Source organism: Miniopterus schreibersii, assembly GCF_964146895.1.
Source record: "Miniopterus schreibersii genome assembly, chromosome: 9".
NCBI classification, from domain to species: Eukaryota; Metazoa; Chordata; class Mammalia; order Chiroptera; family Miniopteridae; genus Miniopterus; species Miniopterus schreibersii.
Genome location: NC_138118.1, coordinates 58,550,123 through 58,575,455, shown reverse-complemented (window position 1 = coordinate 58,575,455; position 25,333 = coordinate 58,550,123). Strand labels below are relative to the sequence as shown.

The following is a 25,333-nucleotide window of genomic DNA, read 5'->3' as shown; positions in this document are numbered from 1 at the left end:
CTTTTACCCATCTAACTACAGTGAATGATTCAGGGAAAGCCATTTGGCGCAAGCCACACTATTAAGAATTTCCCTTGGACCTTTCTGCACAGCTATCAGAGAAGATGTACTCTTTCTGCTGGTAGGTTATGAGTGTTGGTCTATCCTGCACACCTTGTAGTAGTCTGTCTGAGAGCTGGATGGAGAGAGAGAGATGGATCCAGCTGTATTAGTCAGGGTTCTCCAGAGAAACAGAACTAACAGGGTATGTATGTGTATATGTATCTTTATTAGATGCAGGCTCTGTATTTCAAACCCAGGATTTCCTGGATCCAGGACCCATAGTTGTTGCCTCTCTGACAGACACATGGCTTCTAAAACTTAAGCATTTCAATAAATAGTGCTGAGAAAACGGAATATCCGCATGCAAAAATGAACTCTAAATGGATTGGTCCTATACTAAGAGGTAAAACTATAAAACTCTTAGAAGAAAACACAGGCATAAATTTTTATGACCTTGGGTTAGGCAATGGTTTCTTGGATATGACACCAAAGTGCAAGCAACAAAGAAAAACACAGATAGTGATCATTTGCTGTGACCTAGTATTGTAAAGATATAATTTCAAAGCTACTGCCAGATCTTTTTGTGTCACTGAAAAGTATCCATCAGCAGTAAATAGTCCTATTATTTCAAATGCTCTAGTTGGGACAGTTTGAAACCCAGAGGATGCACAATGGGAAACCACTTCTCTCTGCATAATCATGTACAGTGCCATCTCTGTTAAGAGCAGGGAAATCTGTATGAATTTCGCTGTATTTAGGAAAATGTTTCTCTTCCTTTACTTGGCCTTACATTGTCCCAGAGCTGAGAAATGTTTGTCCTTGGGGGTGTGTGTGTGTGTGTGTGTGTGTGTGTCTGTGTGTGTGTGTGTCTGTGTGTGTGTGTCTGTGTGTCTGTGTGTGGTCCAATAAGTTACCAGAAAACTACAGAAGAAATGAAGAGGTACAGTTCAAACTGGTATAGAGACTTGCGGGACCTGGACTTGAAGTGTTAAATAGGACAGTTTTGCTTAACTGCCTCTTACTGAAAAACTCAGAGAAAAGTTTTGCATAATTGTGTACTGTTAACTGCCCTGCTGGGGAGGGGAGGGTTGGAGTTTGGGTGTGGCTGAGCGGTGGATCCTAGGGTGAAATAATATCTGGGGATTAGAGTTCTCCTAAATGGAGATTTTTACAGTAGGAATTAAAGAGAGCCCTTTCACTGAGGAGCAGTGAAGTAAGTAAGTCTCTGTTCCTGACAGAGAGTAAATTTTAGGCAATACAACCAGATACTGATGTATCCATGAAGGAAACTTCCATCCCCATGAACTGTTTAACATTTTTTTCTTTCTCTTTAGAAATAGTCTTATTTAGCAACTGATTTTAGTTTTCTCTTGGGTTCTAAAATTTTATTAATGACAATCCTTCAGTAAAGCTGTAAAGATAAATTCCTATTTAGATAGTGTGGTCTGGGGAATTTTAAGGGACTGACCCTTCCTGTCAGAGAGTAGCATCTTATTGAGGAATAAAGTGAGCAGAGCCTCAAGGTTGAGCTGAGATGGAAGAGCTCTCTGGAGAAATGGCTGCAATTTGTACTGATTCAGGAGTCAACTTAATATAATCCTCCCCTCCCCACCAAAATGTGTCAGAGGGAGATCACAGAAAGGAGAATAATTTCTAAAGAAATTATCCAAGCTAATTTTCAGTCAATCATCTTATTGTTTAAGTAAACATTTAAAAATATTTACACAAAGAAACTTTGGCTTTGATTGTAAATGCTTTATCAATCACCCAGCATTTCAGCCCACTCTTAGTTCACAATAAGGAATTAAGTTTAATTTCAATAATGTTAAAAGAGTGGTCTGATGAGAAGTATGGGCAGGTAGGAAAAAGTTTAATTACCATTATTCAACTAATAATAAGAGTTGAATCCATAGTGAATCAATAATCTTCCTTTTTATTTTATGTGTGTTTCTGAAACATCACCTTGGAAAACTCATATTAAAATAACAAAAGCTATGGTTATATAATAATGGGAATTACCTTGAAGTTTTAATGAATAAAAGATCTTGCTTTAAAATGATTTCATAGGAAGGTACTACTGGTGGTATGGAACTTTGTTCCACAGAGAACAAAAATTGAAAACCCTATAAATCATATTTTAGGTCAGCAGTTTTCAAACTTTTTGTCTCAGGACTCTTTTCACAATCTTAAAAATTATTAAAAATCCTAAAACATTTTTTAAAGATGTTAATCTATATCTTAAATATATACATATATATTTGTATATTAAAAATTAAGTGAAGAAATGAAAATATTAAAAATAGTAATGCTGTGCTAATCTATATAATGCATTTTTATTAAAAAAACAAAAACAAAAAATAGAACAGTGACACTGTTTTAGATTTTTGAAAATCTCTTTAATGCTTGGCTTAATGGAAGACATTTGAATTCTCATATGTGCTTCCGTATTTAATCTATTGTGCTACCTATATTGTTTTGGTTGAAGTATATTAAGAAAACCTAGCTTCGCACTGATGTATAGTTGAAAAAATAAATATTTTAATAACATTTTCCTATAATTATAGGTATTCCTCTTCACAATGGTAGTTGTTGTAATGTACAATCAGAAATATATCAATGAACGTTTTGTACACGCTGTAAAAATCTACTGGTGTAACTTGTACTTTAAATGGATGTTTCAACCACCTGTGATTTTCATAACATCAAGCATTAGTCATTTGAAAATACTGGTTCATTAAATTATGCAAAAGTTCAATATCTTGACACATTTTATTGTATGAAATCCACTTGTTACTAAATTTTCCTCTGTAGAAAAGTCTCAAGAATCAGTAAGCTACCAAGTTCACAGTGTTAGATATAAGTTTTCTAAAATTTAAAATTTTTATTTGAAAGGTTTAATTTTATCATGACAACAAATACTGCCAGTGGTTTTCCTTGAAAGGATTGGCTTACTTCCTTTACAAGAAATGTCTGTCAGATACCCAAATGTGAACAACCATAAGTTTGCCAGTCGTTCTTTCAAGCAAATATACATGTACTCAATAGTTAAACTTTAATATAGTTAATGTACACAATTTCACCAAGGACACTCTTAAGTGAAACAGGCAATTTTTTAGTGAAGGATAATGGCTACTAGAGTTTGGTGCCACTGCCTTTGATTTGTGCTAAGGCCCCAGAAGTTTTATTTAGTATTGATTTTACATTGCTGCAAATTCCAGGACCCCAAAAGGAAATAACAGTATTTTTTTTTATAAAGAGCTTTGACTTTGCAGATGCCGTGAAAGGGTCCTGGGGATCCCCAAAGGGCCATGGACCACGCTTTTGAGGATGGCTGTGGCAGGTATTAGGATAAACAATATAAAAACTATGCCCCCTGTCCTCAAGTTCACCTTCTCATAGAGGTGACGATTACAACATAGCTTTAGCGATGCCAGAAGTACCCGCAGCGGGGAGGAGAGATTAAAGACAAGCATGGAAGTAGAGCGCTGGTAGGATACCGCTGGGGCAAGGACACGAACCAACTTTTAAATCGGTGGAACGACAGCGTTTGGCCACTGAGTAGAGGGATGGGCGCCTGAGGCGACGAGGCGGAGGCCTCACGGGAGGGGAGGCCGACGGAGGGCTGGGAGGAGGGGAGTGCAGTCCGGGCGCCCCGACGGGAGCCGAGTGCTCCGCCTCGGGAGAGGGTGCCCCCGGCGCTGGCTGCCCCCGCGCCTTCCCGGCGGGCCTGGCACTTCCTCCCACGCTGAGGTATTCCCAGCGCCTCGCACGGCGCCTGGCCCGCAGGGTCCACCGAGCAAATCAGTACGTCGGGCCATGAGCTCGCGAGAACAGTCTGGAAGGATTAGACTTGGTGGTCACTTCATATACATGCTTATTTGACACCACAGGAGCGGGCGAGATTATGGCTGCAGGACTGAACTCCCGCTAAACTGCCACCGTCAGTGGGAAGCTGGCTCGAATAGGTCCCGACTCTGTGCATAAAACGTTCATTTTGGAAAACCTGCAAACCGACTGACCCAGATTGTTACCCCTACGGCCGCCTGTTAATACCTGTCAGACTTGTTCAGGAGGGGTGGCGGGGGACTGACCTCGTCGTCCCACACTGCAGTGTGGAGAGGGCGCCTCCCACAGTCTTCCTTTACCCGTCTATTTGGGGGAGTCTCTCGGAGCCCTCAGGACGCGGCTCCGGAGCCGGCTCAGGTGCGGCGGCCCCCGCGCCGGGAGAGGGGGCGGCGCTCAGGCCACGCGCCCCGCTGACGCGACATAGGCCGAGATCACCTCAGGCGAGCGCGGTGCAATCACGGAGCGCGCCGCCGCCCGCCGCCCCATCGCAGTCCCGGCTCTCAGATCCCTCCGCCCGCGCGCTCGCGGAATCGCCGTGTCCTGGCGTCCCGCATCCAGGGCGCACAGGCTCCGGGGGCCCGCGGTTCCCAGCGGGTGACCCCCTCTTAAGCTCACGTTCTACCCCTTCGCTGTGCCACCTAGACCATAGGTGCAGCCTGCTGCTTCTGGCCCTTTCTCCGGGGTAAGGAGACCTGGGCGTTATAGAGTCCCCGCTAGGGGGCGTGGCCAGCGGCAGGCCCCGCCCCGCCTGTGACGCCCGGGTGGTGCGCGCGGGAGCCGGGAGTAGGGGGCGGGCCCGGCTTTAGTAGGAGACCTGGGGGCCGGGGCCGCCTCCGGACGCCCGTCTGCCGGCTTCTGTCGCGCGGTCGATTCGGAAGAGCGGCGGCGACCTCGGCCTCCAGCGTCAGGGGAGAATCGAAGCGGCGGCGGGCGGGATGGCGTTGCTGGGTTTACTGCAGGCGGGCGGGTCGGTGCTGGGGCAGGCGATGGAGAAAGTGACCGGCGGCAACATCCTCTCTTTGCTTCTGATCGCCTGCGCCTTCACGCTCAGCACGGTCTACCTGCTCCGCCTCGCCGTCGGCTACCTCGCCCCCCCGCCGGCCGGGACGGTACGTGCACTCCCGGGGGCCCGGGAGGGGGACGCGGAGACTAAGGTGGGGGCAGGGTTGGGGGGCGGCGACAGCCGCTGAGCTCGGCTGGGCGTTGGCGGCGGGCGCATGGCCACTGCCCTGGCCTTGCTGGCCTGGGCGCTGACGGCCCTGATTCTGGCGGTGGCCGCGTGTCTGGTCCTGGCCGGGGTCGTGCTTGTCGCTTTTGTGGTCATAGTGACTCTGTGCTGGCCGCGGTACCGGTGGCCCTAATGGCAGAGTCAGAACTGGAGGCTGTGGCCAGGACTGTGGCGCTGGGTGCCGTGCTGGCCTCCAGAGGGGTGTTGCCGGCCAGGTGGGGGCCCTGGTGGCGATGCTGTTGGTAGCTGTGGCCCTGGTGGCCTTCATCCTGGTGACTGCCCTTGTGTGGTTCAGTGTCGTGGGGGCTGTGGCATTGCCCCTGATGGCGATTTATAGCAGTATGAAGGGGGGAGTGTGTTCATTTTGGTAGAGAGTGACTGTAGTGCTAATAAAAGCACTTTATCTAATTTAGTGGCTTTACTGACCCCTTCTCTATTTGATGAATGCATCCTTAACCAGCCCACAACTAGTTGCTTTTAAAAACTGCCCTTTTACTGACAGTGGAAGGTACAAACTATTGTCTAAGTCGTTTTAAAAATAATTTTTATTTGAACCATAACAGGCATGAGGCAGTATTATTATTTTTCTGACACATGGGATTTTTTAGGAAGTGGTATTTATCTTTGGAAAGTAAAGTAGCTTTAGTATTTTAAGATCGTTGTTACTATTTGAAGAGTGTGTAGTTCTTCTTACTCTTTGAGACCACCAAAGATCTGAGGAGTCTTTTTCAATTTCAAGTTGATTTCCAGGAGACTTAATGCTGTAATCTGCAAGTCTCTTTTGGGGGCATCTAACGTACCTTTTATAGTGAATGCCTAAGAGTTTCTGCTACAGTGGATCTACTCTTTAAAATCAGTGGATCTAGTTCATTTGCAGTGAGAGAAGCATGAGATGTGTTCTGTTTACTGATAAATGTCACTTCTTAAACATTTCCTTTATTTCTGTACCTCAAGTTACTGTTTATCTTTTTCTGTACCTTCTTTAGGCAAGATTCTGGGACTAAAATTGTGAGTGGTAATGGGAGTAAGTGGTGAAGAAACTAAGTGGTGAAGAAACTAAGTTTGCTTTTTTGGTCCCTCTCATGATTAGGCAAGTTGCCTAGAGCCACCATTAATAGTATTGGACATATTCTGGACAGTGTTCAGCATTTATAATTGCAATGCCTTTGTGTTTGTGTAGTCATTTATCCTATACCATGTTTTGAGTTTCTGTTTATTTTACTGTAGATCCCCCTAAGGTGTTTGGCATTTTAGCTGTTCTTTATTACTTTTAAAAAACTAATTTTTTTTGTTTTTCAAAATATTACAGATGTTCTTTATTACTTTTGATGCTTCATTTTTTGGTAACTTTTTAGTATTAATGGCAAATTTCATTTGTTTGGTCATGAAACTGAACTGGATTTCTCTCTTAAAATGTAAACTGAAAGTTTTTTGTTTTCTCTTGCAGAAAAGTCCACCATACATTTTCTCTCCAATTCCATTCCTTGGGCATGCCATAGCATTTGGGAAAAGTCCAATTGAATTCTTAGAAAATGCATATGAGAAGGTAAGTCTTCCAAATGATTGGAGGAAAATAAATTAATGCTTTTCAAACTTTTAAATGGCAGAACATTAAAAAAAAATGTAGCCCAGCTAGGATTTACATATGGTTTGATTTCCAAGTCTATACTTTTAGTAATAATAATAATAACAATAACAAAAACACTTATATAATGTTTATTATGGCCAAGCCATTCTGATATATGTATTTTTCTCTAATATATAGTGTGTACATATAATACATACTATATGTGTGTGTGTATATATATATATACACTAATTCTCTAACATATCTATGTTAATTTATTTAATCTTTACTACAGTTCTATGAAGTAGGTACTATTATTCCCATTTTATAGATTAGGGAAGCTGAATCACATTGTTGGTAAGATAGTGGTAAAACTGATAACTAAATAAATTTTTGGTGTCTTCACATAGCAAGTACTGTAGGAAAGGTCATATCCTTTAGCTACTCTTGTAAATTTATCTCTAGCCAATGGAAAAAATCTGTATTCTCAAAGATACTCATTGAAGAATTGTATATAACAAGTAAAAAGTTGACACATCATGCATGTCTAATAATGAAAGAATAATTATTAACATTATGATGTCTGTGTATAAGATAGAAAATATTTTCAATATAAACAGTGAAAACAGAATAAAAATTTTTATTTATATTCCATCTGCAACTGGATGAACATAATTACAAATTTGGATAAAAATTGGGGAAGAATTGCATTAAGGTTTATGAAAGTTTTTATTTTCAATAATGTATTGTTTTGTGACTTAAGAAATTAGTGTTTTAGTGCTGTATATTTTTTGGTAACATCAATATGGGTCCTTTTTTCTCTTTAGTATGGACCTGTGTTTAGTTTTACAATGGTGGGCAAGACATTTACTTATCTTCTGGGGAGTGATGCTGCTGCACTGCTTTTTAATAGTAAAAATGAAGACCTGAATGCAGAAGATGTCTACAGTCGTCTGACAACACCTGTGTTTGGGAAGGGAGTTGCATATGATGTGCCTAATCCAGTAGGTGATACTGTTTGTTATCTTCAAGAAAGATAAATTTATACTATAGTAGTTATAGTTAGTAGTGTAATAGCATACATTTAAAATGTAGAAACAGTTTATTCCTTGGTTCAAAAATCTGAGAATCATGAGATTTAACAGAAGGAAAGCCACGAGTAACTGACAAACAACGGGTATTTTGCTTTATAGTGGCTGGCATGGGCCAAGCAATTTTAAAGGGTATCTTATACAAAGAAATAGAATCAATGATGACTTAGCTTATTGGAATTTGATTTGAGAAGGTAACAAGATAATTCCATTATTTCATTGGAGGGCTTCCTACTTTCCCACTCCTGCCTGAAATTCTAGCATGAGAGCTCTTTTGAGCTAGGGATCTTTGACTTTAGAAGTTTGTTTGATTTCTTTTCCCCGCTAAAGTCAAATAGTGCTGTAAGTTGATGTAAAACCCAAATGAGATAATTGGCCCAGTTGCTTGGTGTGGGCTCTGGCTGTGAAAATATCACACATTACCTAGTACCCTACCTAGTCACTAGTAGTTAAGAGAGTTGACATTAAGTGTTGTTTCTGAGGATGGGGGAGGTGGGGGAATGAATGGCTCTTCTCAGGGCCAAAAACAAGATCCCTAGAAAAACCCTCTGGGTAGATATATCCATTTTTTTTCACACAGCTTATCAGATTCTTAAAATAGAAATGCCCAAAGATTTAAAACCATTAGTTGTCTTAGTGTGAATTTATTTTATTAAGACCATATTATATTCTAATTAAACTTCTGGAAGATAGTTTAATTGGGGAATGTTACTTGTTTGGGAATAGAACAGGAGAATATGTGAAGGAACATAAAAATATTGACACATAATGAACATTCAGGAGATTGTGTTGGTATCTGGGTTGGAAGACTAGAAAATAACAGAACAGGAAAAGGGAGTCAAATATAAAAAGGTATATAGGAAAGAAGCCAGGAAGTGGGATGCCTAATTAATCATTTGTCTAGGGCCTGTGTAACAGTTCTACGTGTTACTTCAGATGGATGCATAAATGCTCTAAGTTTCCCATATCTAGAATGATTTAAAAAAATCCTTTTACTATTTTTATTTTCAGTTTTTCAGAAGGTTATTTTCTTTGAGTGTTATAGAGTTATAGCCTAAGTGGATTTTGTGACAAAACAAAATTGTGTTTTAATGCTGTATGCCCTTAATTTTTTCAGGTTTTCTTGGAGCAGAAGAAAATGTTAAAAAGTGGCCTTAATATAGCCCACTTTAGACAGCATGTTTCTATAATTGAAAATGAAACAAAGGAATACTTTCAAAGCTGGGGAGAAAGTGGAGAAAAAAGTAAGCAATATATTTTGGTTTTGCATTTGTCCTAATATTTTTACTTTTCCAGTAACTAGAAATATAAGAATACGTGTGTATATATAAAAAACAAAGTAGAACATAATGTAAAACCACTTCATATTTAATAGATAGAACATGCTATGATTACCATGGAGTTAAAAAGATCTGAGAGGAAGTGATTATTGCTGCTCACTTTATTGCTGCAGACCTTAAAATGGGTTAATTAACATGAATGTTGTTCAACTCATTTGTACAAATAATATAAAAACGGTTCAGGATCAGATTTTGGAATAAACAGTGTAAAATTTCTCCAAGTTTATTTTAAGATAAATGTATATATTTTTTTACTCCCAATAGTCAAGTAAAAGTCTAAATGATTTAATTACATATTTAGTACCTTATTTATCTAATACTGTATGGGCATGATTTATTCTATGAAAAAAGTAAATTTAAATACATAAGCTTACTTTACCAGAAGTTTGATTCTAGCCCTTTTCAGTAGAAATCTTTTAAACTGTACTATATGCATTCTTTTTTTTTAAATCTTTTTTTTTTTTTTTAAATATATCTTTATTGATTTCAGGGAGAGGAAAGGAGAGGAGGGAGAGAGAGAGACAGAAACATCAATGATGAGAGAGTCATTGATCAGCTGCAGCCCGCAACCCGGGCATGTGCCCTCACCGGGAATCGAACCCCAATCTCCTGGATCCTAGGTCGATGCTTTAACCACTGAGCCACGCCGGGCCGGGCTATATGCATTCTTGCATTATATAGTGTACTGAATGTTTGGCTGTTTCTGGGAATCCAGTCTTTATTCTGGACTGTAGTAGGTGTTGCCTCCAGAGACAGTTGTCATAATCAAGCAACATCTGCCTCTGTGTAGGTCACCATGTTCTGGGTCTGGTCTTCAGCTCTATAAAAGGTCAAGAAACTTGATTTAAAAAAATATATATACCTGGCGTTATTGTGATTTATTTCTAACCATACAAAAAGCTGATGTATACAAGAATGCTAAGTTAATAAATACAAGTGAGACATAATTATAGCATCAAGAACACCAGAATATTTGCTGAACTTCTCTTTGTTGGCAAATCTAACTGGAAAGCTAGATGATAATGTAATTTCATTTGGTGAACATGGAATTAAAGAACATGGAATTGCTTGGATAATTTTTATGACTTAAGTGTCATACAAATAATGCTTGCCTGATGAATCTGTCTGTGTTGGGCTATATGAATTGAGAGTTAGAGTTTTCTCTCATACATGCAGTCATGACTTCAATTTTTAGTCCTGACCCTCCCATTTTGACTTGGGAAATAACTTCATTCTTCAGTTTTAGGACCGCGATTCCTTGGGAAGCACCTCTTAATTGTCATATGCACTATGACAATTGCTGGTTTTGTTATACTGTGACCTTGAACTCAGACAGCCATATTCTTTTTTTTTTTTCTTTTTAATCCTCACCTGAGGATATTTTTTCCATTGCTTTTCAGAGAGAATGGAAGAGAAGGAGGAGGGAGGGAGGGAGGGAGAGAGAGAAACATCGATGTGAGAGAGACACATCAATTGGTTGCCTCCCGAGCGGGGGCCTGGGATCGAGCCTGCAACTGAGGTACATGCCCTTGGCCGGAATCAAACCTGGGACCCTTCAGTCTGAGGGCCAACACTAACCACTGAGGCAAACCAGCTAGGGCGAGCCATATTCATTTTTATCTTTCAAGGAGAAAGGCTCTTGAGTGAGGTTTAGAGATGCCTTTGTGGCATTGATTTTGGCTGTCCAGAGGGGTGGGGTGGGTGCTTTTCCTCATTTGGTTTCTTACCTGTCTTTGTTTTGCCGGGTAAGGTAGTCACATATCTGTCTATAAGCTTTTTTGATGGTATGAGTAGGACCTTGTTGGTTCTTAAGTCAAGTTTTTATTCTCACCTTTCCCTCACAATTTTGTATCTCTAAGAAAACATTTAAAAATAATTTTGGCACTATTAATGGGAATGACCTTTTCCCCTCTAGATTTGTTTGAAGCTTTTTCTGAGATCATAATTTTAACAGCTAGCCATTGTTTACATGGAAAGGAAATCAGAAGTCAACTCAATGAGAAGGTGGCCCAGCTATATGCAGATTTGGATGGAGGTTTTAGCCATGCAGCCTGGCTGTTGCCCGGTTGGCTCCCTTTGCCTAGTTTCAGGTATGGATAAAGAAACTACCTTTGGTGATTTAACTTTGCGTAATTGTTGTAGTGTTGGTATACTTTGTGTTAACAAAGATAAAAATTAAACATTAAACAAACTGAAGAACAAATTGGCAGTTACTAAATAGTCACTGGGATGTACAGTACAGCATAGGGAATATAGTCAATAATATTGTAAAAACTATGTATGGTGCCAGGTGGGTACTAGACTTGCCGGGGGAGATCACTTGATAAGTTATATAAATGTCTCATGACTATGCTGTACAGCTAAAACTAATATAATAGTAAATGTCAGCTGTACTTGAAAAAAAATTAAACATTAAGCAAATAAATTTGGGGAGATTATGAGCTCCCATTCTTCTATAAGAATTCAAGATAGGTTTTCTTTATATACTGAGTTCATTTAAGGTAAGTTTCAGCTTATTAAGAAGGTAGTTTGTTGTCTATCTGTTCTAATATTTTAAAACCTACTTATCTCACATATTCCTTGTACTCTGGAAAGTCTCTGAACTCTACCTAAAAGTGATACGGCCTTCTAAGCACTTATTTCAGACCATTTGATTGTTTTGTAGCATATTGTGAAAGTTTTTGTTTGAAGTATTAATGCCTTTCTTTAATTTTCCCCGTCTCCTTGCCAACTGTAGTTTGATTACCTAAATGGCATGGACTGTGATACAGAGAAGTATTGCCCATAGCTTGATGGACGCTTAGTGCCTTGAATATTAGCAGGCTTTCTGCCCTTTTGTTGATTCTTTTCTATTCAGGTGAGGTGGAGAGGAGTTAAGTTGGTACTTGTCCTTTTGTGTCTGCCACTCCTGTCTATTTATAGAATAAAGAGGAGTGGGAGTAAAATGGGAAGCCAGGAGACGGTCTGGAGGTCTTTGGAATTTTTAACACCTTACATCTGTAGGGAGCTTTGCCGTTTTCCAAATGTTTTTATCCGTATCATGTTAGAACATTCAGCACAGCCCTCGACCTAGGGTGGGTTCTCCATAAATGTGCACCGAGCCTCTTCCACCTTCCCTATCTCCTGGATGAAGTCAGAAATTCCTGAGCTTGGTGTGATAGGCCCTTCACCAGACTTTCCAGCCCAGTCTTTCTCTGTTTTACCTGATTCAGCTGATTCAACCAAATTATTCATTTTCTTAAACAGCTTTATGTTTTCTGGCTCTGCTGTGTTCCTGCTGTTAAACTTCATTCAGCATCTTCTTCCCTTCTGCCCATATTATCCTCAGTAACAGACTTAAACTGAGGCAGGGCAGGAGTTTTTATTAGAAGGCTTGATTAAGAGGGGGCGAGGTAGTCAGATTGCCTGGTTTTAAATTTCGGCTCTGCTGCTGACTTTGTGATCCTGGGTAGCTCTCTGTGAAGATAATAGATTTTACCTCACAGGAGGTCAAAGTGGGTAATTCATGTAAAACACAATACGTGTTTCCTAGTGAGCACCCTATTTTAAAGGTAAAATTTTGTTTTCTGATTCTACTAGTATTTTCACCCTCCATAAACTTGGTTGTCTCAGAAAATGAAGAGTAGAGTCAAACCCTGTGTGCTGCAGGCATGTTTTGAACCCTGGATTTCAGGGGTCCTAAATAAACCCTCAGCTTCTGCAAACCCTAGATCCTGTAGGAAAACCAGAGTGACTCTTCATCTGCTTCAAGAATTAATTTCGTTAAAATAGAAATTTCATGTTAACCTAAAAAGCGTGTACTGCTCTCTGTTCAACTGAAAAAATGATTCTAGAGGAATAATCATTTGATTCTTGTTTTAGACCTTTAGTTAGAACACAGGTACAGTGTGTTAAGAATCAGTGATCTTTGTGTTAAAACACATGTTTTTGCCCTGAGGTACCCTGGAAATTCCTAGAATTATATGATTTTCATCGTTTCTTTTTTTCCTCTTGGTTCTTAGTTTTTTCACTTATTTTAGAATCATTAAAGTTAGTTAAATAAGGTTTCTTTAAGGTAGGTCCTGGTTATTTTCAAAAGAAACTTGGTGCCAGGAAGTATTTTTTGAAGTTATTTTTGTCTTTGAATTACAGACGCAGAGACAGAGCTCATCGAGAGATCAAGAGTATTTTTTATAAGGCAATCCAGAGACGCAGACAGTCAGAAGAAAAAATTGATGACATTCTCCAAACTTTACTAGATTCTACTTACAAGTAAGAGCTGTTCAGATCACATATAAGCTGAAGCAGGAGATTACACATTAAAACATAGTTAAATAATATGTCTCCAGTTAAAAAGTAATGATGCTGGCAAAATTAGTAACTGTGACCTTTGGACTTTTTAAATGGATGAGACATAAATTACTGGGATCCGGTGCCTTACTGGCATCCCATGGTGAAAAGTTTGCTAGGAAACTGCAATGAAATAATTTGTAATCGAAATCATATTTTCTATTGGTCTGTCTCTTTTCCCTAACGGAAAAAAAATTCTGACTTCTGATTCACAAATGCAAGAGACTATTATACTTGAAAAATTTACTCATTATGACCCTTTATTTAAAGGTTGAGGTATGAAATGTTAAAATGTTAAATTTGTGTGTGTGGTTCATTCTGTAGAGATGGACGTCCTTTGACGGATGATGAAATAGCAGGCATGCTTATTGGACTGCTTTTGGCAGGGCAGCATACATCCTCAACTACTAGTGCCTGGATGGGCTTCTTTTTGGCCAGAGACAAGACACTTCAAGAAAAATGTTATTTAGAACAGAAAACAGTCTGTGGAGAGAATCTGCCTCCTTTAACTTATGACCAGGTTTGTTGGATTTTCATTTTTATTGATCTGTAGTTTTACTGATGTCTTTGATAGATTTTGGTATCAGAGTAATACATGTCTCATAGAATGAGTTTAGAAGTGTTCCTTTCTCTTTTATTTTTTGAAGAGTTATTGAAGGATTGGTGGTAATTCTTTCTTACATGTCTAATAGATTTCACCAGAGAAGCCATGTGTGTGCTTTTCATTGTGGGAAGATTTTTGATTACCATTCATTCTCTAACTTGTTACAGGTTTATTCACATGTTCTATTTCTTCTTGAGTGATTTTGGTAATTTATGTCTTTCTAGGAATTTATCCATTTTATCTAGAGTACCTAATTTGTTGGCATACAGTTGTTATAATATTCTTTTATAATCCCTTTTATCTCTGTGAGGTCAGTAGTAATGTTTCCTCTTTCATTAACTTTTAAAATAGTAGCTTATTTGATGTATAATTCACATACTATAAAATTCATTCAAAGTATACAATTTACTGGTTTTAAAATATATTCATAGTTGTAAAATTATCACAATTTAATTTTAGAACATTTATATCACTCCCAGAGGAGAACCAGTACATATTAGCTGTTACTCTCGATTTTCCCTGCGCCCTATCCCTGGCAACCACTCATCTACTTTTTGTCTCTATAGATTTGCCTATTCTGGACATTTCATATAAATGACCACATTCATACAATATGTGGTCTTTTGTTACTGGTTTCTTTTACTTAGCATGTTTTCAGGGTTAATCCATGTTATAGTACTTTGGTTTTTGAATGTTTCCGTTGATGAACATTTCGATTTACAAACGCTGTAAACCCAAATTTTAGCTTCGGTTTTTGAACACGCCTTTGAAGTCGAACATGCCACATGGCTTCCGCTGAGGGCAAGATCCTGAGGCCTGGCTGTCGGCTGTTGATCCCTTAGTTTTCGAATGTTTCAGAACTCAGTCTTCCGGAAAGTATTACATTCAAAAACCTAGGTACCACTGTACTTCAGTCTTTTTATTGCCCAGTAATATACCATCATATGGATTTACCACATTTGTTTATCCATTCAGCAGTTGATGGACATTTGGGTTGTTTCCACCTTTTGTCTATTATCATTAATTCTGCTCTAAACATTTGTATACAGGTTGGAAAAGCTGACATTGATGATTTTTGCTAGTGTTTTTAGTTTTTTTTAATTTTATTTTTTTAATATATCTTTATTGATCTCGGAGAGAGGAAAGGAGAGGAAGAGGGATAGAAACATCAATGATGAGAGAGTCTCTGATCGAGCCCGCAACCTGGGCATGTGCCCTCACTGGGAATACCCCGATCGCCTGGATCCTAGGTCGATGCTCAACCGCTGAGCCACGCCCGGCCGGGCGCTAGTGTTATTTTTTAAATGAATTTTCATAGCTCCTTGTTATGCCATTCTTCAGGGTGATTGACTCTCTTCCTGTTATCTTGCCCTCTTTTCTCTTGTTGACCTTAGACAGTAATAGAACAAGATAATCTCAGCTGCTTTGAACCAGTTATCTCTGCACTTCTACCCAGAATATAAGCTATTTTGTAATAACCCAGAAAAAAAAAATTTAACTTAACTAAGTAAAATATTTAACTTATAAAATAATATTTAAGTTAAAATACTGTTGAAACATGTTAAATATTTGTAGAACTCAGGAAATATTTTCTCTTTTTAGCTCAAGGATCTAAATTTACTTGATCGCTGTATAAAAGAAACACTAAGACTTCGACCTCCTATAATGACCATGATGAGAATGGTCAAAACTCCTCAGGTGAGTCTCTAACTATGAAAGTAAAATCAGATTATGAAAGGCTCCTTGAAGTCCTACCCCTACCCCTTAGGCATTACGACTTTTTTGTGTGTATATACTTATAGCCCAATTTTGGGTCATTTGGAAATCATCTTGAGTTAAAATAATTTTTTGCTGGCCTATCATCTAGCTAGCTAGTTTTTAAATATATGTATATCTGATGTGTATGAATGCTTTATTACACAATGGCCTGATTTTTGAAAGAATATTTTAAAATTACCTAATGAAATGTTTTGCTTTCATTTGTAGGTTGTGGCAGGGTATACCATTCCTCCAGGACATCAGGTGTGTGTTTCTCCCACTGTCAATCAAAGACTTAAAGACTCATGGAGTGAACGTCTGGACTTTAATCCTGATCGCTACTTACAGGACAATCCAGCATCAGGAGAGAAGTTTGCCTATGTGCCATTTGGAGCTGGTAAGATGATTATATTTTACATTTGAAATGTTTGTCCTGATAACGTTACCAGAGCAAACACAAATAATCCATGTGAATTTTATTTACAAATATCTTTCCCTTTCCTAATAGGAACATTTTTGCAAATGTATGGCAATTTTTCCCATACCAATCTCTGTGGACACTATCTGGGTTCCTACAATTCAGGTCAATTCTGACATTCTTTACCTGGGGTTAGCACCAACTCCATTGGTTAAAGGCTCAGTCCCATAAGACTGCTTCCCTCCCCCCACTTCAGATACCAGTTGCAAGTCCAGTGGTCACCTGTTCTTCTAACCAACTGGTTATAAGTTGGAGGTTCTCTCAGTCCCCTCCTTAGGGTTCCATAATTTGTTAGAACAGCTCACAGAATTCAGAAAACAGTTTACTAACTAGACCGAAGATACAACTCAGGAACAGCCTGACTGAAGAGATGCATAGGGCGAGGTATAAGAGGGGCAGAACTTCCATGCCCTCAGAGCAGACCACCTTCCCAGGACCTTCTCGTGTTCATCAACCTGGAAACCCTTGTCTTTCTCTGACTGGTTTATTTCGCTTAGCGTAATAAAGTTTTGATTGGAAGGTTTATATTGATTTAACTAACTAGGGCTCTCTTGGGAGAGAAGCTAAGAATATTCTAGTATATTGCCAAACTAGATCAGCATCGTGTATTTCAAACCTTACATGTATTTAACCTAGATAGATGCTAAGTTTCAAAAAAAGTGATTGGAAAAGTCATACAATTACCCAAGTGGTGTTTCCCCCTAAATACAGATTATGAAAATCTCCTGGGATGTTTTTATTTATTTTATTTTTCAATTACAGTTGACATTCAATATTGTTTTATATTAGTTTCAGGTGTACAGTAAAGTGGTTGGACAATCATATACTGATTCCCCCACAATATCTCCTGGAGTTTTTGTTAACTATATTCTTGAAAAAATATATATTTTTTAATCCTCACCCAAGGATATGTTTTTTGTTTTTAGAGAGACAGGAAGGGAGAGGGAAGGAGGGGCAGAGAGGGAGGGAGAGAGGGAGGGAGGGAGGGAGGGACATTGATTGGCTGCCTTCCAACTGGGGGATCAAACTTGGGTATGTGTGCTGACCGGGAATTGAACCCTTGAGCCTTCGGTGCACACGCGAAGCTCCAACTGAGCCACATGAGCCAGGGCTACATTCTTGTTTTATGTGAAAAGACTGTCATTGTTTTATTATAATTATCTGCATATCTGTTCTTCACCTAAACTGTAGCTAAACAAATTTCATTACTCCAGGCTAAAAGAAGTGAGAAAGAATTTCAACTGATTCTTATGAAAATTTTTTTTTTACAGGGCGTCATCGTTGTATTGGGGAGAATTTTGCCTATGTGCAAATCAAGACGATTTGGTCCACTCTGCTTCGTTTATATGAATTTGATCTTATTGATGGGTATTTTCCCACTGTGAATTATACAACCATGATTCACACCCCTGAAAACCCAGTTATCCGATACAAACGAAGATCAAAATGAAAAATGCTGCAAGGAACTAATATGTGAAACATCACTGTAAACAGAAAAGCATTTGAAGAGAATGAAGTTGATGCAACAACTCTCAGTGTATTCTTTTTTGTGTTACTTTAAAAGACAGCTAATTTAATGGTTTTTATATTTTCTTAACTGAATGGTTCCATAAAATTTAATGGCCTTTCAGACATTTCCTAAGACCTTATGATGGATATTTACTACATATGCTTTAAGAAAATCAAGCTCGTCAGTGAAAACAAATTGTTCAGGGGGATCTTGGTTATTGGCAGATTCTAAACACGATTTCTAGGTATTAATTTTAAGAGTATATGTAACTCTTGGCAAGTAAGTTTAGGGTATTCAAATCTTGGACTAAATCTGCAAATATAAAAGCCCAATGAGATACTTGGAAGCCTTAGATTATTTATGCACTTCCTGTGTAATGTTTAGGTGTGTGAGGATGGGTGGGTAGGGAATAAGCTCACATTTAAAGTCTTGGAAGAAAGAGAATCCTATTAATTGTTTTGGTATGATGGATGATAATTAGCAGCAATGGAACTGTGTTGTAGAAAAATATGTCCTTAAGAAGTACTGTCTTATAGGAAATTGAGGGAGATCTATGGTAATGACTTAATTACATTTCCTAAAAAATAATATACTTATTAATTCTAAAGACTGCTTGCACTAACTTGATCTAATTACTAAATACTTCATCAACCTGATAAATTTGTATCTCGTTCCACATGGTCATATCTGTGTGGAAATCCAAAATAAAGTCCCTAAGGGATAATTTTGGTTCTCTTTGGCTCAAGGTGGTTCCCTGCTTCCTCTCCAGAATCTATTTAGGGATTTCCTGTTACTAGTTCTATTAAATCTTAATTTAGGTCAACAAGGTGTGTTGTTGTTTTTTAAATAGAAAATCTGAGATCAGGGAACTCTGGCTTTAAGATTAGGATAATATGAAGCAGGGTCCTTAATAGTAATATCATTGGCTACGTTCTGTGAAGGCTGTGTTGAAGAATCAACTCAAATGATAACTGGGGGCCTGTCTCTATACCTGTAATTTGACCATACTGTTTGTTTTGACTAAATAAGGCCAAAATAGTTTCCCTTATGTGTGTAACAGTTGAAGAGAGTGGAGGACTCAGGTTAAACTTTGTCTCTGCTTTAGTTTTTCATATTAACATTGTGTTTGAGAGAAATACAGTCTGTATTCATGAAGTGTAAAGCATGTGCTTTAGTGAGTAGAACTCAGGAATCTAGGAACTTGGATGGGAAAAAAGTCCATCCTTATTTGTATTAATTTCAAATTGTAATTTAGTATTTCCTTTATTTACAAATTTAGGCAACACACCACACTAGTATTAAGCAGTACCCATGACTGAACAGAAGTCATAGATACTTTCATATCACATGATAGGTGTTGTAGATCTTGAAGTTCTTTTACTCTCATCACTACTTTGAAATTACGGTAGTTGTTAGATCTGCTAGATCTTAGATCTTTAAACTTACATTCATATCACAAAATTTTAAATATATTTTTATTGATTTCAGAGAGAGGAAAGGAGAGGGAGAGAGAGATAGAAACATCAATGATGAGTGAGTCATTGATTGAGCCTACAACCTGGGCATGTGCCCTGACCGGGAATCGAACCCCGATCGCCTGGATCCCAGGTGGACGCTCAACCGCTGAGCCACGCCCAGCTGGGCTATATCACAAAATTTTAAAAAATTGGACTCTATGTAATTGTTTTCCTTTACAGTTCTATAATATTTCATGTCTTTAAAAAGCATTAGTTCCACAAGAAAGCTTGAGAGATTCATGGCACAAATAAAGTTAAAACCCCGAGGAAGGCTAGTCTATGTTTAGTGACTAGTCTATTTTAGACTAATAAATTTAGTTGTGTGTTTTTTTTAAAGTTCAACTCCTTTTTTTAAAAAAATACATTTTTATTTATTTCAGAGAGAGAGGAAGGGAGAGGCGGATAGAAACATCAATGATGACTGTCATTGATCGGCTGCCTCCTGCATGCCCCCTGCTGGGGATCAAGCCTGCAACCCCCGGCATGTGCCCTGACCAGGACTCGAACCTTGATCTCCTGGACCATAGGTTGATGCTCAACTGCTGAGCCACACTGGCTGGGCTAGATTTAGTTTTTAATGACAGACTAAGTATTGATAAACATTAAGAAGTTGATGGCAGAGGCCTAATGTCATAAAGAGGGCTGATCGTCAAACAGTGGGAGTGAACAGAGATTAAATCAGAGCACCTGTCCATCTGCTCCTCCTTTCTCAGAGCAAAATAGCAAGCTATGAAAGGTTTTACCCACAACCCTCACCTTCAACTATCTGCTTTAGAGTACATTTGTTATTTCTCAAACTCTTATCAAAACTCAGCTGCTAATAGGGAAAATACAGGTATTATGAAATCTTCAAGAATGTAAAATTTGTTTTTATAGCTTGTTTGTATGGGTATAAATCAGAATACCCAACGGTAAAACAAAATTCTGGTTACAAGCATCAAATACTACTACTCTTGCTGTTTTAGTGGGTTGTCGTTATCATGGAGGATTTAAGAAATAACAATGAGATTTATATTATCTCTGAGAGATTCCATCTGAACTTGGCTTAGCAGACGCTCATTATATTGTGGTTAATAAAATTTAAGATTATTTGAGTTAAATGAGTTCTGCATCATCTTAGTGGACATGGCTTTGTGAGGACACACCTTTGGACACAAGTAACATTAAATATAATAGAGCAAATAAGGATTAATCATGAAAATACCAATATAGCTTTAAAAAAATACTATACCTAGATGTAAAGTTGATAAAAGGCACATGGAAAATTCAATGGAAGGAGAGAAAAAAATCCCCAGAGTATAAGATTAGGGCAATTTTTTGAATCTCTAAGTCCTACATATTTCCTATAAGTAATGAAGTGATAAGCACTGCCGCAGACTGAATGTTTGTGTCCCCTCCACATATGTTGAAACCTAATCTCCAATTTGTTGGTATTCAGAAATGGGGCCTTTGTGGGGTGATTACATCATGGGGGAGCACTCATGAACAGGATTAGTGCCCTTATAAAAGAGCCCTCTGACAGCTCCCTCGCCCGTCTGCCATATGAGGACACTGCAAGAAGACAGCCTTCTATGAACGAGGAAGCGGGCCCCACCAGTCCCCAAATCTGGTGGTCCCTCGATCCTGGACTTCCCAGCCTCCGGAACTGTGAAAAATAAACATGTTTGTAAGTCACCCAGTCTACGGTATTTTGTTAGAGCAGCTGGAATGGACTAAGACATGCACCAAGAACTATAGCTTAGTTAAAAATGAAGAGGTTCAAATACAGTGGTTAAAATGGTGAAGTCATTTTTATTTCAGTACTTGACAAAATACCCCATAAAATTCAAAACTTCTACCATTATACAAAAATAGGTCTCTACAAGTGATATCTGTCATCACCAGTAGCAAATATATTAGGCAGAAACAGGTAACTTCAGTAGCCTTATAAGAAAAGTGCAGGACACCTCAAGCTACACATTCAGCAGTGTCATAATGCGCAAAAGTTTAATCTTTTCACCCATTTGATAAATACACCAGGTTTATAATTTAACCATTTAAATTAGCATTCCACAAATACACATGTAATTGATTACTGTGCATGAATACATACACAATGCTTATATGTACAAATTCCAGTTTGTTTTCATGTGCTGGCAGGGATTTGTATACAATCATAAGCTGTGTTTGTGTTGGTCCCATTGGATATCCACAATACAAAAAGCACAAAAGAACCATTGATTTACAAAAGGGAATTTGCTTAAAATTACTTCGATTCATGATGTTCCCAAGGATTATCTCCTCATGCCAGCATGAAAGTGAGTGGCACCTATGAGAGAAAACCAGGATATGTAAATGATTTCAAATTAGACTGTTAACCTGTACCAGAAGGGCAGATTACTACTACGCCTCCATTTAAAAATAATACTTTTCATTTTCCTAAAAAAGGTCTACATACTTCAAAACAGATTTTTAAAAGAGATTTTTAGTATATATTTAAAAATCACTGTGGATGGCTATGTATCAAGGTGAGCCTAATGTTAAGATTCTCTTTAAAGTGCCCTGCAGGCTGAATGTTCTATACCTCCTGCCTCTTGAAAAATCTTTGGGACTTAAAAATCTGGGTCTTGTGAAATTTGGATGCTCAAAACAAAGAACAAAACAAAAAATCTAGCTATGATAAAAGTTTTTTGGGTTAGATGATTTCTTATAGGAAAAGATAAACTAACTTAAAATAATGTGCTATTGGCTCTATCTAGTTTGTGGGAATAGTAGAAAAAAAGTTTTTAATAAAAGTAAAAAGAATATATAAAAGTTGACTTAAAACATATTAAATTAAAATGATTCAAAACCTCTGAATCAGGAGTGAATTGAAGGGAGACAGGAAAAAAAGGCTTTCCCGATAATCCATTTTTATTAAGTATGAAATTCTTGTGTGTTTTTGAGCAGAGAAAAATAAAAGGTCATTTTTACAGAATCTTGAATGGGATGGGTTTTACGGATCAAACATAAAAGCACAAGGTCCTCGTGTGAACAATGGCTGTGTTAAACGCTTCAAGTTCTTGCTCCCTCCTCTCATCTTCCTACCCCTTATTTGTACGCATTATTTAGCAACATGTATTACTTAGGAACATGCTCTCCAGTTGACTCCGTAAGCCTCAGAGTACTTGGTGCTCACTGTGCACTTTATCTTATCCATCTGCTGAATGAAGACAGCAGTGAAACTTTCTGGGGAGGAGTGAGACCCGGCGTGATAAATTATGTCTTGACTTAAATTCCTAAGTCTAACCTGGTAACTCATGCACTGAACTGCAAGATTTTATTATCCTAATGAGGAAGGTCAAGGAGTTTGAAAAAGAGAAAGGGGAGCTATGGGCCTATCTAGTAGCACTGTGGTGCTGCCAACTTATGGCTAAGCCAAGAGTACCTGACTGTACAGTTCCAAGGCGTCTTTGCAGTGCTTCCAGCCGAGAAATATAATCTGTCAGGGCTCTGTCAGGATCATAATTCTGAAGCTGAGAACATGCTAAGGAAGCAGGATTCAAATCAGCTGGAGGGCCCGGGTACCTATGAGGTAAAAAATATAAACATGAATCCAAATTATCCAGAAACAAGGCAAGTAACTTATCCACCAGCCTCCACCCCTCAAAAGGCAGACATCTCATACACTGCCTGATCTGTACCCCCATACTTCTAAGTCTATGTTGTATAATGGAAAAAACTCAATAAATTCAAAGCAGCAGCTATGAAGTCATCATAAGAATGTCCAGTACAATGCCTGTCACAAAGGTCCTCAATAAATGTTGCGTATTATATAAATGCATCTTGTCACGCAGACTTTAGGGTTTTTTCCCACAATGTCCAGAGACTACCAGTTTTAGTCAATACTTTCCCAATGCCTAAACCACAGCACTTACTAAACAACATTTGATCAGGTGTTTCTTATACCCTTGGAAACCAGTTACAAATCCAAAAGCTATCTTTAATTCTGAGCCTTTGATTATGTAAATCATATATTCCTGAAGATACATTTAGCTATTTCAATGCAAAGAAGTCATAGCCCTAACACTGTCCCTTCTCTATTAGTATTAGTATATTTAAGTACTCTAGGCAAGTTTTATCAAATTTTTACCTATTTTGAAAAGGTAAAGGAGACCTAGGATAGTCCAGATCTGATCTTGAACGATATGTAGTGTGTCTTGGCTCTCCATACAGCTCTAATCCACCAGGAGAAGGATAAAATAGGTCAGTCTTTTCAGCACCTAAAGTAATCCAAAACGTACCTTGTTAAAAAGAAATGCCAGGCCCTTGGAAAGTTTCTACAAATCAGATGATGGCTCAAAAGACCACTGTGCTGTGCTACACTGTCCCCTATTTACAGTTAGTGTCAGTTATTCTTGCTGCAGGAAACAACAGGGCTGTTACTTGTTTACCTTTCAATATGAGTAATTCTGCTAAGACAGAACTATAGCTCAAAGAAAATAAACTGAAGTTTACTTTTAAAAAACCTAGTTATAATTAGGGTGAAGCGAAGGGTGCCTGAGTATGTATGGTTTAGGGGAAACAATGATATGGATAAAAAATATTAGACCAATGTAGCCAAGTCATTCTTGTGATTTTATTAGAAAAAATTTGAATCAAGATTTATTAACTTACAACACAGAACGCATTATGGTAAAAACTTCAGCTGTTTCAGTGTAAGCTTAGATTCATATTTCCAAACACTTTGCTTAGGATACCAAATATATTTCCTTTCTCTGGTGCTCATGCTCAGCTACTGGTAGATGTACAGCAATACATAGCACAGTCATGCTCTATGTCTGTAACTCTGTATACTCCTCTCCTTATGCCTGGAATGTTAAGCTCTAAAGTTTGTTTCCACTCCTAGGTGTAGAGAGAAGAAACTTGAACTGTCAACCATTATTATGCAACCTATTGGTAAACTCAGAAACCTGTCCGAATATTGCTAAATTTCCAAAACATCAAACCATAACTTGTCCATATGACTGAGAACAGCAATCCTATCTTGAACCAGAGCCTTAAATGCAGCCGTAAGGAGAGTGGGTTCTGGAGCCAGACTGCCAGGGTTCGATGCTGGCTCCACCCCTTCCTACTGTGTAACTGTGGCAAATGGCCAATGCTTTCCATGCCCCAGTTTTTTATCTGTAAGGTGATAATAACAGTAACTGCACCTACATCACAGGATTGGGAGAATACATGGAAAAAGCAGGGCCTAGTGCAGACTAAGTACTCCATTTTATTCTTTGAAACAGCAAGGTCCCCAGCTGTCTTTGGAAAACAACATTATTTGGAAGGTATTACACATGGTAACTTTAGACAGTCACAGACAGAAGAAAAAACTATTTTGACTTCACCTGGATTCAGTCCAAAGCCATCCCTGTTAATGTTGATGGAACCAGAACTTGTGACTCGATGCCAGCGTTGAACTAAAAATTTCATTCTAAAAGAGATCCCAAAAAAATTTCACAGCATATCTATAATGTAAAAAGTATAAATATACACTTTGCACAAAAATCAAGTCATATATGTAGATATGAATGCAGAACAAATTTCAAAATCACATGACTGCCTAAACTATGCAAACATCTGTGGCAAAATTAACTGGAGCAGAAGAACAGGACTTCCCCAGAGGCAGCAAAAGTCTACTGTGAGGCCAACATCAGTTCTGGCTTCAGGGGTAAATGGGACACAAGAGACGGAAAGCAAAAGTAGAAGAGAAAAGTGGGTGGGCAAAGAAAGGGCGAGAAGTCGGGAAGAGCGAAAAGGAGGGAGGTGAAACGGAGAGAGTGGCAGACCCTGAGCCGGCAGGAAGAGCGAGCTGGGAAGGCTGGAGGATCCTGCGTAACCAGCGATGAGAAACTGCTGGCTTCCAAGGACCAGCGTGGCAGTGCCACGAACCAGCTGCAGCAAGGGCTGCCTGCCTTGTCCTGTCCGGACGAGCCTTCTGAAGCACTGGTTTTGATTTCTTAATTCCAATTGGTTTCAAGCTCAGTTTTAGGAGAGTCAAAATACCATAAACATAT

The 25,333-nt window shown here is 38.7% G+C and overlaps 2 protein-coding genes across 2 annotated transcripts in view; one reads left to right on the top strand and one right to left on the bottom strand.

Annotated features, from left to right (window-relative positions):
- The first annotated feature begins 2,426 nt into the window (after nt 1–2,426).
- CYP51A1 (cytochrome P450 family 51 subfamily A member 1) lies at nt 2,427–20,404 on the top strand. The gene is made up of 10 exons (XM_081147859.1): nt 2,427–4,997; nt 6,564–6,662; nt 7,511–7,687; nt 8,892–9,018; nt 11,030–11,204; nt 13,246–13,365; nt 13,768–13,963; nt 15,650–15,745; nt 16,034–16,202; nt 17,555–20,404. Exons 1-10 carry the CDS (start codon nt 4,824–4,826, stop codon nt 17,731–17,733), a joined length of 1,512 nt encoding a protein of 503 aa, XP_081003985.1. The 5' UTR covers nt 2,427–4,823; the 3' UTR covers nt 17,734–20,404.
- A 677-nt stretch (nt 20,405–21,081) lies between these two features.
- Nucleotides 21,082–25,333, bottom strand: part of AKAP9 (A-kinase anchoring protein 9) — a 137,342-nt gene continuing 133,090 nt past the window's right edge. Inside the window, exons 48-51 of the mRNA XM_081147848.1 lie at nt 24,665–24,750; nt 23,422–23,551; nt 22,717–22,856; nt 21,082–21,618 (exon numbers count right to left, since the gene is read on the bottom strand). Coding sequence (XP_081003974.1) covers nt 21,584–21,618; nt 22,717–22,856; nt 23,422–23,551; nt 24,665–24,750 — 391 coding nt within the window. The 3' untranslated portion in view covers nt 21,082–21,583. The remainder of the gene's footprint in view (nt 21,619–22,716; nt 22,857–23,421; nt 23,552–24,664; nt 24,751–25,333) is intronic.